Below are 17093 nucleotides of genomic sequence, written 5' to 3' on the forward strand. Positions count from 1 at the left end.
ATTCCTGATCCATATTTCATCAAACAATTTTGAGGGTTCAAAATGAGTTGTGCAGCCAATTTTGCCTCATGCCTCATGATTAATATAAATACAAAAAGAAATACTACTGTTCGAGTTTTCTTGCATTTTAGACCTGAAGCTTGTATCTGTATTTCTCATAAATTAAAAATAACAAACATCATTTATGCTTACTGCTACATTTTGAAGTCTTGTAAGCATCCAGCATCCTAACAATACATAAACAGTTATCTTGATTTGCGACCCATGTTACATAATCAGTTACAGGTTAAATATGAGATGATTATTTCTTATTCAAAGTTTCAGTTGAAAACCTTCCTGCTATCCACAAAAGCAACTGAAACTTGTAGAACTACATAAATAATGGGTAACAAATCTGTGTCACACTTTGCATGGCAGTAAAGAAGTACTAGTTCTTCATGTAAAGTCAATGGAAATGAAGTCCTTGCTCTTAATAATAGTTTAAATTTAGCACTTTGTATGTCCCATCAAACTGGTATTGACTGACACAACAATTTTACTAAATGACAAATTATGTACGATTCTGCAACAACTAGTGAACTATGAATGACTATCCTAGAAAATTGCTGAACTGCATCAAAATAGGGGTTAAGTACGATCCAATATGAGCTATTAAGAATGACTTCTCCTGTTAAGCATGCATTTTCATACGCTTCTGCAATGACCACAGATTAACTATTATTCGAGGTTGCCACAAGTGCAGAAGTGCATAATTCTAATTGAGGGGGGGGGATAACAAACAAACAATGGAAAATCCAGGTTGGATGTCTCAGCAGCCAGAGACTGTGTGTGTGTGTGTGTGTGTGTGTGTGTGTGTGTGTGTGTGTGTTTTCTGGTTTGAATGAAGGCCTTTTTGGTCGAAAGTTGACTTGTTTGACAGTCTTTTTGTTGTGCCTATCTGCAACTCAACATCTCCACTATATGGTAAGTATTAATATGAGAAAAAGTTACAGTTATGCAGTTAGAGAGTTTGAGATAATTGTAAAGTTGAAATAACAAAATTAACTGAAAGATTTTCTAGCTTATAATTCATAGCCAATGCCTTAAGAACAGACAGTGACACACTCAAGAATAAAAACGAGAAACTGCAATCAAAGCAAAACTGAAGTAAAGTTACTCAGTATGAAAGTGATAAGCGGTGTACATGGAAGGAAGTGACGCATATAGGTAGGACTTTAGCTGCAAAACAGGCAAGAAACTTACAAAACCAGGTACATTTATGGATAAAAACAAATACAGTATAACCCTGGAATTAACGTTTTCCTGCCATTCACGACATTTTTTATTGGTCCCGTCAAATTTCCTATGCCCACAATGTTAATCTGCACTTGATTTTGCGTCAAAATATTTACAATTTTCCCGTGATTTACGCATTATGAAAAAATGTTTGTGGAGAAAAAATGACACTGGCATGATGTTGACCATCCAATAGCATTTAAAAATATTACAGGGTAAGTTTCTTGACACCAGGGCACTCTACTCAACGGATTTGAAGTGATAAATGTGTAAAAGTTGGAACAATTGGTGCCGTATCTACCGCCGCTGCCAAGCTCTACATTGCATGGTGGCTGATATGAGTAACTAGGTTTGTTCAAATGAAGATATCATGACCAATCACAACCATTTCTAAACTATCTCTACTGCACAAATGCAGTTTTGTGACTGTTCTAATCGTCGTGACACTTCTGTTGAACAATATAGGGCGTGTTTCGGCATATGGCCACTTGGAGCGCTAGTTGACACTGTCATGCACTTTGAGTTGCTCAAATGTTTTTAGTGTAAACACAGCACTGGATACATATTTTATTCATGCTGAGCAAAATGTGGTTTGAGAATTTATTCTTCTTGTCAAGTGCAGTATTTACGTATGTATTTTTTGTGATGTTACACAATCAATCAATGTGAGTTATAGTTTGCATGTGTGTGTTTGGTTTTCCACATAACTGATGAGGCACAGTACCCGATAACCTAAAAAAGACAACTACAGTGCAAGAGATGCTGAACAACACATATTCAACCACCATACAAAATATTTATTTACATATTTGCACTTGACAATGAGAAAAAAGTCTCGAAAAGCGTCGTACTAAACATGAAAAATACGTAACTAGTGCAGTATTTCATTATTTAAATAATGAATGACAGGTGCAAGCTTTCAAAAACATTGATGATGACATATGAAATTGAGTCAGAAATTGAGTCGAACGTTCATACTTCCCAGATAGTTACCAGTTCCAGTTACATCAGCGGTTTTTATTCGATAATAAACCTTCATTAGATGATAAACAAGTCTCTGACATGTCTTTTGATGGCTGTTACGTACATATATCATACATAATGTACAAGGGGGGTATCCTATACATAACTTTTACAGCTTAAAACATTATTTCCCACATTTTCCCGCATTTTACACCATTTTTTGAAGCCCCTTGAAAAGTGTAAAAGCAGGGTTTCCCTCTATGGTGTTTTGCAAACAAGTGACTGTGATAAAGACTGTGCAAATGACTGAGAAACTGCAATCAATAAGTTAAAAGTGGTTATTTCGCGGAAAAAAGTAAATAAAATAACAAAGGTGATTATTCTTTTTTTTTTTTTTTGTAATAGACAACCAAGGCAGGGAACTATCTAGCACGTTCTGCGAGATAAATCCAGACATAGCAGTGACTAATGTGGTGAACCTTGGACTGGGAACAAAATGTGTACATTTTGCAGTCAAACAAATATAATGCAAGAAAATGACTACAACTGGTACAATGGGATTTAGTGGCACTGCAAAAAATGAAGCAGACATTTGGGTGAGAGCTCTGCAGAATTTTCAAGAAGAGAATAAATCAACAAATTAAGTAGTTACTACAGTGTCTCATGGGCATAACCTGATCTACAGTTCATGTAGAAATAAAGACATTTAAAAATAAAACATTTAAATAAAGAAACTACATTCTGAACACACAAACTGCACTGTAGTGGATATGAGTAAGCTGGATCATGAGCTACACTCTAATCCTGGGATACACTTAAACTATAAAGGGAAAAAATTATTAACCCAGATAGCCCTGAATATTTTTTATACTTATATTGTTTTAACTGAGTTATAAGTTATCTCCATTCTTTAATAAGGTTGTGAGGAAGAAAGAAAAAAACAATTTTAAGTACGTATTGATTTTAGTATTTACAAAAATGGGCATCCTCCCAGAAAGACTTCTGGACAATAGGGGAACTTTTTGTGAAGTTTATGATTTGGAACAGTTAACTTGTTTAGATATCATTATTTTCAAATAAACGTAAATAAATTTTAGTTCTGAAGTTAAACAATTAATAAATACACTAAATAAACAAAATAATCTTAAAAACATGTTTTATGAAATTGTATAATAAGATAAAAAGCAACAAACATGAAGGGGTTCACCATATTTTAAGCATATTGTAATAGTCTTTTTGTGATAGTTTCGACGTTTCAGTTACTACTACTTTTCTGTTTTCTCATCCATTGGTAATTCAGCAACATTAGTTTTTGAGAATATTTCTGAAAGATGTGGAATTAAATTGTATGAACTTCTCTGTAAAATTTTTTATTAAACAACTGCTTCACAAACACTGCAGTAATGCCTCTGAAAAAAATGCCAGAACACAATCTTTTACAGCAACTGTGTAAGTCAACAAGTCAAAATGAAATAACGGTTTCAGTTAGTGTGAAGTTCCTTGGGAATACCTTGGCTTACTGCTTGCCTCATGTAATTTTAGTACATCGAACACAATGCATTTTGTATAAAACGAAAATAAAGAAGGAAAGATTAGGGTTTAACATCCTATCAATAATTCAGTCATTAGAGAATAAGCACAAACTCATATAGGACACGTGAGGAAACTGGTTATGTCCTTTTTAAAAGAACAACACTGATATTCACTTCAAGTGAATTAGAGAAGCTACAGAAAACCTGAATCTGGACTAATGGATATGGATTTGAAATCTGCTCCTCTTGAATATGGGTCCAATATCCAAACCAATTCCACCCACTTCCACTCAATGTTTCACCACAATTCCTTCCACCACAATTCCTTCACATTTCACCTCTTTCTTTAGCGCTTGAAAAAGAAATAACTGTCCCAAAAATTAACAAAATATCAGCTATTTCATGTACTTTCCACCCACAAAACAGCATAATCTCTGTAAATAAAGCCAACTGATCTGCCCTTATGCTACCTGTACTCTTCAGTTGACAGAATACAAATAATGGTACAGAAAATGACAGTTCTACACATGACAATCCAAACTTACATGCACACTAATCGAACAGACATTCACATGAAGAATTATTCTTCACTTGATAAAAAGAAAGAAAGACACACTTTGAGAACAAAACAAAAAAGAGAATAATTACTGGCTCTTAAGTTTCTGCTATCAAGAATGTACCTCAAAGATTTAAAAAAAAAATCTTTATTTTATTTGGAAAATATGGTTAACTATTTTTTCACAAGTGCCTTCAGTCGGCACAATAGCTGAGTGTCGCTTTCCTTCCACTGTTATTGTCAAAAAGCAAGGCCCCAATCAATCTTTGTAAAAAAAAGCACAGTCCCTAATCAAAATATATTACTTATGTTATATTTATAAGCTCTCACTGAGTGGTATTTCACCCAGTGACCAAGTACACTAACAGCTAGTCCATCAAAATTAATTTACAGATTTGTTACAGATTAGGAGACACACAGCCATGACCTGGAGAAAACCAACATTCATGTGCTTTGGCATCCTTAGAAATAATAAATATACTACCAAATAGAACTTTTTCCTTTATAATCTTATTGCAAAATGTCTGTGATACTACATAATGTCTCCAACATACCAATTTCCTTAATAATTCTATAAATAAAGCATTTTGTTGTCTTTTCACAAAGTATTTGGTGTTGCTTGACTTTTATCTCTTACGTCAGTTATTGTTCAAACAGAAGTCTGCTTGCCAAAAGATGCTCAATAAGCAAGACTTCATAGACAATTTGCACCCCTTTATGGATCTGGTAGCAGATCAAATGGTTGATATAAGAGAGGGGGGCTAGAGCATAAAATTTTCCCCGACTCAATTATCAATAAAATATTTTTAACCCATAATGTATAATGACAACGTTCTGACTGATTTATTTGTACACAAGGAATTCTGTTACATGAGTTTTGATTCCAAAAGTCTGCTTTGATCAAACACAGATACTTCTAGTTTTTATGCTTGACAACTGGGATACATGTTACAAAATACCAGTTTTGTACAAGCATTAATGGATGGAAACTGTAATCAAAAAATTAAACTGTTACTGTAACTATAAAAAGTGAAATATCCACATATATATATATGATTTCTCATTTATTGGCCATTCCGCACTTTAGCACCTGGGCACACCAATGAAACCATTAGATCTTTATTACTTCTGAGAGAGTTATCAATTTTTATATGAAGATGGTATCTGTTCTTTCAGTCATCAATTTTTATTTTAGCCACATGCAACAGGGCAAAAATTAGCTTGATTAAATGGTCAATTAAGTGTTTCTAGTGCACTCTGCTGTAGTATGTACCAGATTTAAATAACCCGCTATTCCCACAACACTATTTATTATGAAGAAATATTAATTACAAATGATAAAGACATAACACTATGTAATTCTGGGGTCTTTATCTTGAACATATTATTATTTCAAATTGCCAGTAAGGATGAGAATTCTGCAATTTCCTTTCTACAAGACTCCCATTTTAGTTCTGCTTGTAACTCTGAGACTGCTGATACCACACTGATGACTTTTGGAAAATAAAATTCTAAAGACAAATAAAAATCATTTAATTAAGATGACGCAAAACATAATTGTGTAGTTTTCTGTTACCAGTCAGTTAACATGATAGATTTCTGAGTATGGAAGTGCATCTTATTGTAAATAACTATCACTGATAAAACCAACAATCGGTTCGCACACACGTTTAGCTTCAGGGCAACGAAACATGTTATCCACTGCAAGTCAGTCACTGGTCACTAAAAATCAGCTGTTGAAAGAGAATCTTGCTCTCTCTCTCTCTCTCTCTCTTTTTTTTTTTTTTTTGATTGGCACAGTAGTCAAAGAGTACCGTGCCCTGGGTGCCAACCAAATGATGTAGTGCATTTTTAAAAGCACAAGATGCCAGACTGAGGACAGAGGTTCACATTCTGTCCTGCCGTTATGATTTAGGATTTCCTAAATAATGTCAGACAAATTCCAGGGAGGTTCCCACAACAAGGTCAATGCCAACCACCTACTATCTCCATTAAACATACCTGTATGTATCTCTTTACATATGACATGTTTTTTTTAATTGTATTATGCTTATAAATCCTATGTTATGTATTTCTGTAATGATTCCTGGATACATAAAGTACTGTGTTTGTTATACTATATTACAGAGAGAATGACTGCCGACATGCCCACAGAGCGGTCAACTGCTGCAGAAGTCTCAAAATATACAGTTGTTTATTGTGCAGCTGTGGTGGAATACAAAGTAAATCTGACTACCATTTCTGGTGAACTATGATAATATTTTATTTTTTTCTATACACCCAGCAGATAGCACGGTACACATGTAGTTGTCAGTTTAATTTCAACAGTTTCAGAAAACCAGCACCAAACTTTGTAGCTAGTTGTTTGGTTAGGGGTTAATAGACTGAAAAGTGAGGTCACCAGTCACACCAAACTGTGTAGCTTACTGTAAACACAACAGGTGGTGTTTGAATGTACAGTACATGTTCACTGTAAACGACAGATGACCCATCAATGTACAGCCTGTAATTTCTGTCAACTTACTGTATTAATGTTAGAGACTACAGTACACAATGCAAATAAACTTTTAACTCTTCCAGCACCTGTCCAAAGTTGTAGGAAATAATAATAATAATAATAATAATAATAATAATAATGAGAGAGACTGCAAGCACGTCGGAAGAATTCAGCAAACAGCACACGAAATGAAGCACGACAAAGCAGCACCCAAGACACACCAGATGAGTCTTGTAATCTGGTGCCTATAACGTCTAAATCTACATTTTTACTCAGCACAGTGAAGAGGGTTAAACTTGTACTATCATCACTTTCCCCTTCTCCTATACTATTAGTGAATGGTAAACTGTGAGAATAATTTTTGAGAAACATCAGTACTTTATTGAATTTTCCTGGTTTTATTGCTATGGTGACCATGAGGTGTCTGGAAGGAAATAATATGTTGATTGACTCTCTTTGAAACAAGGACTCCCAAAACTTAAGCAATAAGCCTCTCTGCTGTACACAATGTCTCTCACTGTGAGATGTAGCACAATGGTTACGGCAAAGGACTACATTCCTAAAGGAGTGTGGTTCAAATCCCCACATGACCATCCACATTAAGATTTCTGTGGTTTCTCTGAATCACTTAAAATGAATACTGTAGTGGTTCCTCTGAAAATGACACTGCTAGTTTCTTTCTCCATCCTTGTCCAATCTGAGTTTGTACTTTCTCAACTGATCTTACTGCTATGAATTTAAATCCTAATCTTCATTCCTGAATGTTTGTAAAGTGCCTCTTTAAGCATCTATTACTGGAGTTGAATGAATGTCTTTGTGACACTCATAATGGCTGAACACACAGCACAGATGGGTTCAAACTGAGAGTCCCAGAAAAAATTAAAATAATACACAAATTAATTTGAAACATAAGCCATTCATCAATCATTCCATAAATTATCTGATTGTTTAAATTTAGTATTAGAGGGAATTCTGTTTAAGATAAAATTCATTTCTGCTGCTGTGGGGAAAAAGCATTGTAGATTAGATTCAGTTTTCGTTCCAAAGACCAAAAATGGAATGATTCCCGTGGGTGTGGAACATGTCAGAAAGTGTAACATAAAACATCTGAATATAATCATTTGTCAGGAAATTGTCAAAACAGGTGAATACGTTACAGTAAAATGGAACTGCTAATATTTACGGAATTAATACATTGTCAGAATGAAACATAGTAATGCAGTTTAATAAATTTATCGCACAAAAATACCTAATTTTGACTGTTGTGACCAAGTGCTGTTGAAACTGAAACATAACAGACATTTTTATTTAAGCTGGTCTAACAATCCCTGTTCCAATTTATTGAAAATGTGTGTTCCTGAATACTGGACCCCACTTTGGGTAAAGGTAAGTAATTTTAGCATTTTAGGTCTTTATGTAGATTGTTCTTATTCCTAATATTGAAACTATGTATTGAGCTGTTGGTTGGAAAGAGATATATTACTTGCAACGAATTTCAATAAGGAATGAACATACTGAGAAGCAGTGATTGGAATGCAGAGTTCCTTGAACAGGTTTGTGCATGATGTTCTTGAATTTACACCACAAATGAGTCTTATTGCACACGTTTGCACGCTATAAACTTTTGCTCTGTTTGATGAGTTACCCCAGATTATCATCTCATATAACATAATTCAACGGAAGTAAGCAAAGTATGCAAGTTTTTTATATATTTATATCTCCTACATCTGACATCATTCCCACTACAAATACAGACTCATTTAGGCACTCCAGCAATTCTGTGGTATGCCCTTCCAAACTGAATTTATTGTCGAGTTGTAATCCGAGACATTTAACTCTGTTGATCTCTTCAAACTGCATGTCTTCATATGTTATACACATGCTGAAAGGAAATCTCTTACAGATTCTAAAGTGCATATAGTGGGTCTTTTCAAAGTTTAATGACAGCGAATTAGGTTTAAACCATCTGTTAAAGTCAGCAAAAATTTGATTTGACTGCGTATGTGCAAACTTGACTTGTGCATATAGCTTAACAAGTTGCTCACTAGCTTGAGAGACAGGGACATTAGCCAGATCTGAACTGAATCTGTGGAGTAGATTAACAATCACTGGTCTGGTACACAGGACAGCTCAAGTGATGCTTTCAGACAGACATTTTTTCACAACCACTTAGGCACATGCTGACCAGTCTGAATAGCCGCATGGGTTGTTAGCACACTGCTTTCAGAATCCACTACGCCCACAGCATTAACAGTGAGTGTTGGCATGCCTGCCAGCCCGGATGTGGCTTTTAGACGGTCTACCACATCCTACTGGGTGAATATTGAACTGGTACTCACGTCCTGCCTTAATTACATGATTTGCAAACATATCAAATACATTCTCACACTTACACCTGGCTAACACATGGTAGTTACAGGAAGGCCATCAGGCAACCTCTAGAGCACTAACATGACAAATAACAATTAACAGGCCGACCCTGTGTAGATAAAGGATAAAGGGAAAAGAAAAAGATGATTTAGACAAATGCTGGGATGGTCCCCAAATTCATCACAGAAAATATGATACATAAAAATTTGAAATATAACGAACACAACAAAGTTAACACATTTCAGACACATGAGACTTGTTTCCCTTAGGTAAACTGATGTTTGTGGCAACAGGACAATGATGAATACAGTGGACTGTGTACAATTGGTTAAACAATAGGAAAGAGAGAGGCAACTATCAACTTATTATCACATCAGGTGCCATAATTCAAAACCTTCCATTAGAAAAACTACATATTAGAAGTTAGGAAACTTATTTCTGGAGTACTGGGAGTCACTGCTCCAACACATTCTGTGAAAAAGGATGTGAATGAAAGCAAATTAATACAATTAGTGAACATATTACCTCTATAGATTGCGCTTCGACATCATATACTTCTTCCGGACTCAAGCCTTCATAATTTTCCAATGCATCATTCCAAGGATCACTAGCTTGGCCTTCGTAATCAGCTAGAATTTCAAAGAAGACTGTTTTGCTACTAAATGTACTGAACTTGTTATCCCAACACATTCTGTAATCTCCAGCCTCTACAGCAACTATCCTGTCAACCGTCATATTGCACATGTGAAAATAATGTCTTTGTCTTCATTTCCAAATCATAATTTAATCGTATACAGTATCTTCATTTCACTTACCTATGTGTATTATCCGCCTTCTTATAATCAGCCACTATAGTACGTCCTGTTGGGGCATATAAGCGAAAATTTATATCTAGATCTCCTTGACCTCCGTCTATAACCTGGAAAATATGAAATGAATTCATACCAACACAGACTGTGATTTTGCTAAAAAATTATATTAGGTCTACCACAATTAAGAAAAGAACCTTACATTAACAATTACAACAGAAACTTAAATCATGATGGATAGATGTTGATTTACACAGACAGACGTCATAACTAATTAATTATTAATCTTGTCCACAAAAGCATACAGAAGATAGTGGACATATTGGGGTACCAGAAAGAGTATGGAATGAGGGCATTAGCAGCCATCTTCTAGTTTGTGGTGGAAGTCTGCTTTAAATTTTTGAAGCTAGTGAAGAAGTTTTTTCTGGTGTCATGGAAGGAGATGAAACATGAGTGTACCATTATGAGAGAAAATGAAATAATCTGCCCATGAAATGGCATTACATTGTTATGTAAGGCCAAACAAGCTTAAGAGTCAGTGATCAACATAAAAAGACATGGTGACTGGCAGCCACATCATTGATAGCAGACAAGATAGTCACACATTTCAGAATTTATGATGATGCATTAGGAAGGAGATACTGCACAAGTATATATGAGGGGTATGCAAAAGAAAAGCTACACCACAACAAAACACTGCGAGTATAATTGAAGTCTTTATTCAAAAATAATCACCAGACCTGAGCACACCTATCTCACTGTTTCAATAGCTGAAGGATTCCTTGTTCCCAGAATTCCTGTAGCTGTGACAGGTGCCAGTCCTCCACTGTGCCCTTCAGTTCGTCATCCAAGTTGAAGCACTTCCCTTTGAGATATTTTTTTTAGTGAACCAAAAACACGAAGTCCCTGGGTGAAGTTTCTGGACTGTATGGCAGAAGCTGAAGCTGCTACCACTGGAACTTTGTGTGACCTTGGAACCATGTGGATACACATCATCATGGAACAGAATCAACCCTTCCGTGAGCACCCCAGGCCATTTGCTCTTGACGGACTTATGTAGGCTATAGAGTGTCTCACAGTACATGTCACTGTTAATGGTTATATATATATAACCATTAACAGTGACATGTACTGTATATATATATATATATATATATATATATATATATATATGAACACAGGAAGTGTCACATTGCCTCCATGTGTAATTTCAACTTAATTTTCAGTACAGCCTTCATACTTTATTTCGGTAACTTTAAAACTGTGTCACAAATTTGTCAATACTTCACATTTAAAATGTGAGTTACTACATTCTGATTTAATATCATTAATTACAAACTCTAGATTGTACAAGGATCACTCCATAAGAAATGCACACATTTTTTAAAAAAATCCATCTTTTATTCTACATGTTTGAAAGTTTTACAGTGTGTAGATACATCCTTTAGGAACAATATTTTCATTTCTACACATAATTTCCACATCCCTCTCAACTGCCTTATGCCATCTTGGAACCAGCACCTGTATACCCACACGGTAAAATTCTGGACCAACCTGTTGGAGCCACTGTTTGGCAGCGCGCACAAGAGAGTCATCATCTTCAAACCTTGTTCCACGAAGAGAGTCTTTCAGTTTCCCAAAGAGATTATAGTCACACGGAGCCAAGTCAGGACAGTAAAGCAGGTGTTTCAGTGTTGTCCATCCGAGTTTTGTGATTGCTTCCATGGTTTTTTTAACTGACATGTGGCCGTGCATTGTCGTGCAACAGCAAAACATCCTGCTTTTGCCGATGTGGTTGAACATGACTCAGTCGAGCTTGAAGTTCCTCAAGTGTCATCACATATGCATCAGAATTTATGGTGGTTCCACTTGGCATGATGCCCACAAGCAAGAGTCCTACGGAATCGAAAAACACCATAGCCATAACTTTTCCAGCAGAAGGTGTGGTTCTGAATTTTTTTTTTCTTGGATGAATTTGCATGATGCGACTCCATTGATTGCCTCTTCGTTTCTGGTGAAAAATGATAGAGCCATGTTTCATCACCTGTCACAATTCTTCCAAGAAATTCATCTCCACCATTCTCGTATTGTTAAAAAAGTTCGCTGCATACTGTTTTTCTTGTTTCTTTGTGAGCCACTGTCAACATCCTGGGAACCCACATGGCACAAACATTTTTTAACACCAACACCTTCAGTATTCTGCAAACACTTCCTTCCCCTATCCCAATGTAGCGTGACAATTCATTCACTGTGATGCGTCTGTGAACAGTCACCAATTCGCTAACTCTCTGCACATTGTCTGGAGTGTGTGCAGTAGGACGACTGCAACTGCGAGGACAATCCTCAATATTGCCATGCCCGCCCGTAACCTGCTTGCCCACCGACTAACTGTACTGCAATCGATAGCAGCACCTCCATACACCTTTTTCAACCTCTTCTGGGTGTTTCCCACTGTCTCAATTTCACAGCACAGGAATTCTACGACAGCACGTTGCTTCTGACAAACATCAAGTGTAGCAGCCATCTTGAAGACATGCTGTGACAGCACCACTTACGGGAATAGGTTGAACTAAGTTTGAAAACAAGTGGGAGGGATGTATCCACACACTGTAAAACTTTCACACATGCAGAATGAAAACTGTATTTTTACAAAAATAGTGTGCATTTCTTTTGGAGTGACCCTCTTAGATAACTCAATTAACCCAACCAACAAAAGTTGTCCTGAAACTCACGACTCATTTTCACATCACAATACTTCAGAGAGCACAAAGCTACTGGAGACTGCTAATTTTTTGTCTCCTTTCAACATCTTGCCCAGACAGTTTAAAGGAATTTAGTGTGACACACAGTTCAACACAGACACACTTAGAATTCTTTATGTAAACAAGATATTGTCAGATTTAAAGATCACACTAACTGTCCATGAAACTGTGCATTCACTGGAATTTAAGTGAAGTTATTATCAATTTGCATCCTTATATGATAATCAGATATATATAATACCCAAGTCAGAAAGATATCTTAAGTTATCAGTAATTGTTGTCAGGGAAAAATTTTCCTCACAATATGAGAACAAATACAGCTTTCAGAAACATGTTTCATAATGAACGCTTAAAACTTTCAGATGATAACTCCACTAATGGCAAGGGGTCACAGATGAAAGAGAAAAACTTTATCGTACACCATGTTTATTGCTACTGATGTAATGGGTAGGGGTGATTATTTTATTTAGCATGAAATAATTTCAACTTATCGTGAACATACTCATTTTGAAGAACAGCTACACACATTCAGAAACATAATACACAAAGATCTTGAAATAGTCACCATCATTAGCAAAAATCTTTGCAGTTAATAAAATATAAATATGAACAAAATAAGACTGTAGCTGTGTTTTTGATTCTGTGCCTTTGAGAATATGTAAACTTCAATCTTTTCATTTGTTTTCTGTTGGATCAACCCAAACAGACAAACAACAATCACATGAAACCTAGATTCATCACATTTGAAGTATATTAATTGGAGCTGAACATTTCTCCTGTTTACAGATGAAGCACATTTCTAAATAAGCTGGACTTTGTTTCAAGCATATTGGGAATTTACTTTCAAAATTAACATCCAGTTTCCAAAATGAACTCAGAAGTCAGTTCTGAATCTCTGTCACACTGTATGTACACATTACATCATATGAATGTCATAGGCATCAACAATTAGTGCACCCATCTTCCGTATGTTAATCTGACACTGAAATATTAAGAAACGGTGTACTAGAAGCTGTCACGATGACAAACATTACATTTATTTATTTAATGTCATTCAAACTATACCACAGTATGCTATTATTGCTCTTACATACTGTGAAATATACCCAACTGCGAAAATTCCTGGCAAATTAAAAATGGGCACCAAACCAGGACTCAAACCTGGACATACTGGCGAAAGTAAAGTTTTACACAAAGGTACTGAGTTGTGCCTGGATAACTCAGTTGACAGAGCATGTGCCTGGCACAGATTCTAGGTTCGAGTCCCAGTCTGGCATACAGTTTTAATCTGCCACAAAGTTTCAAATCAACACACGTTACACTGCAGAGTGAAATTTCATTCTACATACCCGAACATTTGAAACAGGCTTTCTTACATAAATCACAACATAATTACATTATACAGATTTGAAGGTTATCACACTGAAATGCTAAATCTCTGTGGCATTAATTTTCTCTTACATGGCCTACACTAAGGATTCATCATAACAAATTAATGATGATTACTATGGAGTAAAAGTATTGGATAGAAACTGAATATCAAATTTGATTCCATTAGAACAGTTGTGCACAGCGACTGCAGTAGGCACATATTTCAAAAAATGGAAAGGAATACGGCTATCAGTTGCAAATACAATCTGTATTTTATTGCAAATTTAGGTTTCAGATACTCAATAGCCATAGTATCATAAATGACTCAGTTTACATGCACTGCAGCTAGCTCTCCAATAACTGAAATCTGCATCTGAAATAAAATATGGATTGGATTTGTGACTGGTTACTGAATTCCGTTTCTTTTTTGGAAATGAATACATCATATCATTTAAGACATTACAAAAAATAGTACGATAATGGAATTTTATGTGAAGGCAGCACCTCAAAAATTTTATGTTCACTTTTGATCTGTTACATGAAGCACGCCTAAGGTATGGTCTCTTCTTTCCTGGTAAGTTGAACAAATTTAAAGCTGGAAACCACAGAGCTTTAGACTAATACTGTAGTACTGCACTGAAGTTACTGAGCAAATAAGCCCATCACAAATTGGGTAACCCTTCTTTGAAATTTTTCAACTTCTTTAAAAAATGGGTTCGTAACAATACAGGTAGAGAAGCACCACTACATAATACGTCTAACAAATGTCTTGCAATCTATCTCCTCCATAAGGAAGATTCCTTAAATATTTCCAATAAACATTTTCTGATTTTCACTATTGCCACTGCAAAGCTTACATTGTTACTTCATTTTTTTAACATTCTCAGCAAACATACCGAAGTAGTTCAGTTATATCAATGACGAGTGATATACCACTGGTACTTCATTCATATAATGTATGATATATTTACACAATAAGGCTGATTACAGTACGTACCTTGGTCATGACAATGACCAGTCACTGCATTGCAGATTTTCAGTGTAACTATAAACAATACGGATTTGTCGATGAAAGTAACCACATAGCTTGACTAACACATAATTAAAAAACTTTCCAGTATGTAGAAACTTTAACAAATTTTGACTAAAACATGCGTGTGACAAATAGTCACATGTAGAACATTTATAATCACGACAAGTAACTTCGTGCTACGCGAGGAACACAGATTCTGAGTTATGAAAATCAAAAGAAAACAGATCTGTGACTGAAAACTTCACGGAGTCGCTTTGACGTCGGTTTTCCAGTTTGAATCTAGTAGCTAACCACGGTGACAAAAGTGGGAAGACACTTAGAACCACAACAAACGTTCTGATGAATAAACAAGGCTGATAGCTATTAAAAAAATTAATTCTATACTTATAATACATATTGCTGATTGTTTACCTGATAATCCACCTCCAACAGTTGACCGTCTTTAACATTCTCATAAAAGCATTCTTCCTTTCCAGCATCAATATTAACGGTCATTTCCTTTTCTAGAGCTTTTACAAGGCACGTATGTAAGTTAGTAACCAAAATTACACACACAATAACCAAAAAATTGAAAATATACATTGTTGCCTTAACTTTGCGACCGTTTCTAGTTCTCACGTTTGTAAACTAAATGTCAGAGATAAGACGTATGTAAAAATCAAAGTTGAAGACAAAGAATACACTTCATACGCCAAGTGACTTAACAAGATGTGGATCTGAGTATCCACGCACACATTATTTTGGCGCCAGTTAATGCATTAGCACACTGATTTCTTTGGTGTCATAACATACATACATACATATATAATGAAAGATACTACCACCACAACATTCTGTGACTATTACCTCGTGATTGAAAGTCGACATACGATCCGTCTAGATTCTTTTTATTTTTATTTTCATGTTGATCAAAATGAAAATATCAAAATAACTTCAATTTTTCCTCCTTCTTTGTTGTTTTTTTACTTTTCAGTACCCTTCTGTTCTCTTCTGGTGGTGTCTTTTCTTTCTTTTGTCCCTGATGTTCTAGATTTCTTATTTCTTCTGCCTTGAACGCATGCTAAATATAGTATTTTGTTCATAAAAAAGTTCTTTCTTTTATTTTCGATTCTTTGATGTTTCCTTCTAGGTCCTTCACTCTTCTGTAATCTACACTATTGGTGACATCTTCCCTTTTTTTTACAAAAAAATAGTATACAGGAATATTTGTTTCGTTAGATTTGTTTTTGAATGGGATCGGCCTTGAGCAAACACAATGTTTTCTTCTTTTACCCAAACGTATTTCGCTTAAGTCATAGCCTCGTCAATGTTTTCTATTTTTTTATATATATTTTCTTTCTTGTTACCACATGCTCTGTTTTTCCATGTTTTGTGTTACAACTGCTTTTCTGTCTCAGAAAAAATGGCAATCTATGAAGGAAAAAAAACTGTAATGCAAAACAGAAAACCACGAGAACCATAGCATGTAGTAACAACGAAAAAAATTTAAAAAACCCATTGAAGATGCTACAGCCTCAGGGAAGCCTATCAATATAAGAAAAACTTGTGTTTGCCAAAGTTGGATTCCATCGAAAAACAAGTTTATCTGTAAGCAAACACGGACACAAGAACCTCAAGATGAGTATTTGATTCCATAGTCTGTTCTCATTTATTCAATAGAATTTCCGAATAAGATTAACAATTGCCTTTCCACCGCTTCAGCCATTATCTGTATATTTTCATAGAGCTCCTCATTACTTCCAATGTTTCAACCATGTGTAGTTTGTCTTTAACCAACGATTTTTCTAACAATTCGACTTTCAGGTATCTCTAATCTGTGTAGCTTACAGTTCATCATTAAGCACGCAGAAGCATATAAACATTTTGGGCTTACCACTGAAGTGTAGTGTTTTAGTTTTGTATGTGCTGCAAAATTTTTAGTCGAA

At 35.4% G+C, this 17093-nt stretch overlaps 1 protein-coding gene across 1 annotated transcript in view; it reads right to left on the bottom strand.

Annotated features, from left to right (window-relative positions):
• LOC126183573 (transmembrane emp24 domain-containing protein 1) overlaps positions 1-15903 on the bottom strand; it is a 41147-nt gene extending 25244 nt beyond the window's left edge. The window contains exons 1-3 of the mRNA XM_049925666.1: positions 15580-15903; positions 10009-10112; positions 9719-9914 (exon numbers count right to left, since the gene is read on the bottom strand). Coding sequence (XP_049781623.1) covers positions 9719-9914; positions 10009-10112; positions 15580-15750 — 471 coding nt within the window. The 5' untranslated portion in view covers positions 15751-15903. The remainder of the gene's footprint in view (positions 1-9718; positions 9915-10008; positions 10113-15579) is intronic.
• Between the last annotated feature and the right edge of the window lie 1190 nt (positions 15904-17093).

The sequence above is a fragment of the Schistocerca cancellata genome, chromosome 4 (assembly GCF_023864275.1).
Source record: "Schistocerca cancellata isolate TAMUIC-IGC-003103 chromosome 4, iqSchCanc2.1, whole genome shotgun sequence".
In the NCBI taxonomy this organism is placed as follows: Eukaryota; Metazoa; Arthropoda; class Insecta; order Orthoptera; family Acrididae; genus Schistocerca; species Schistocerca cancellata.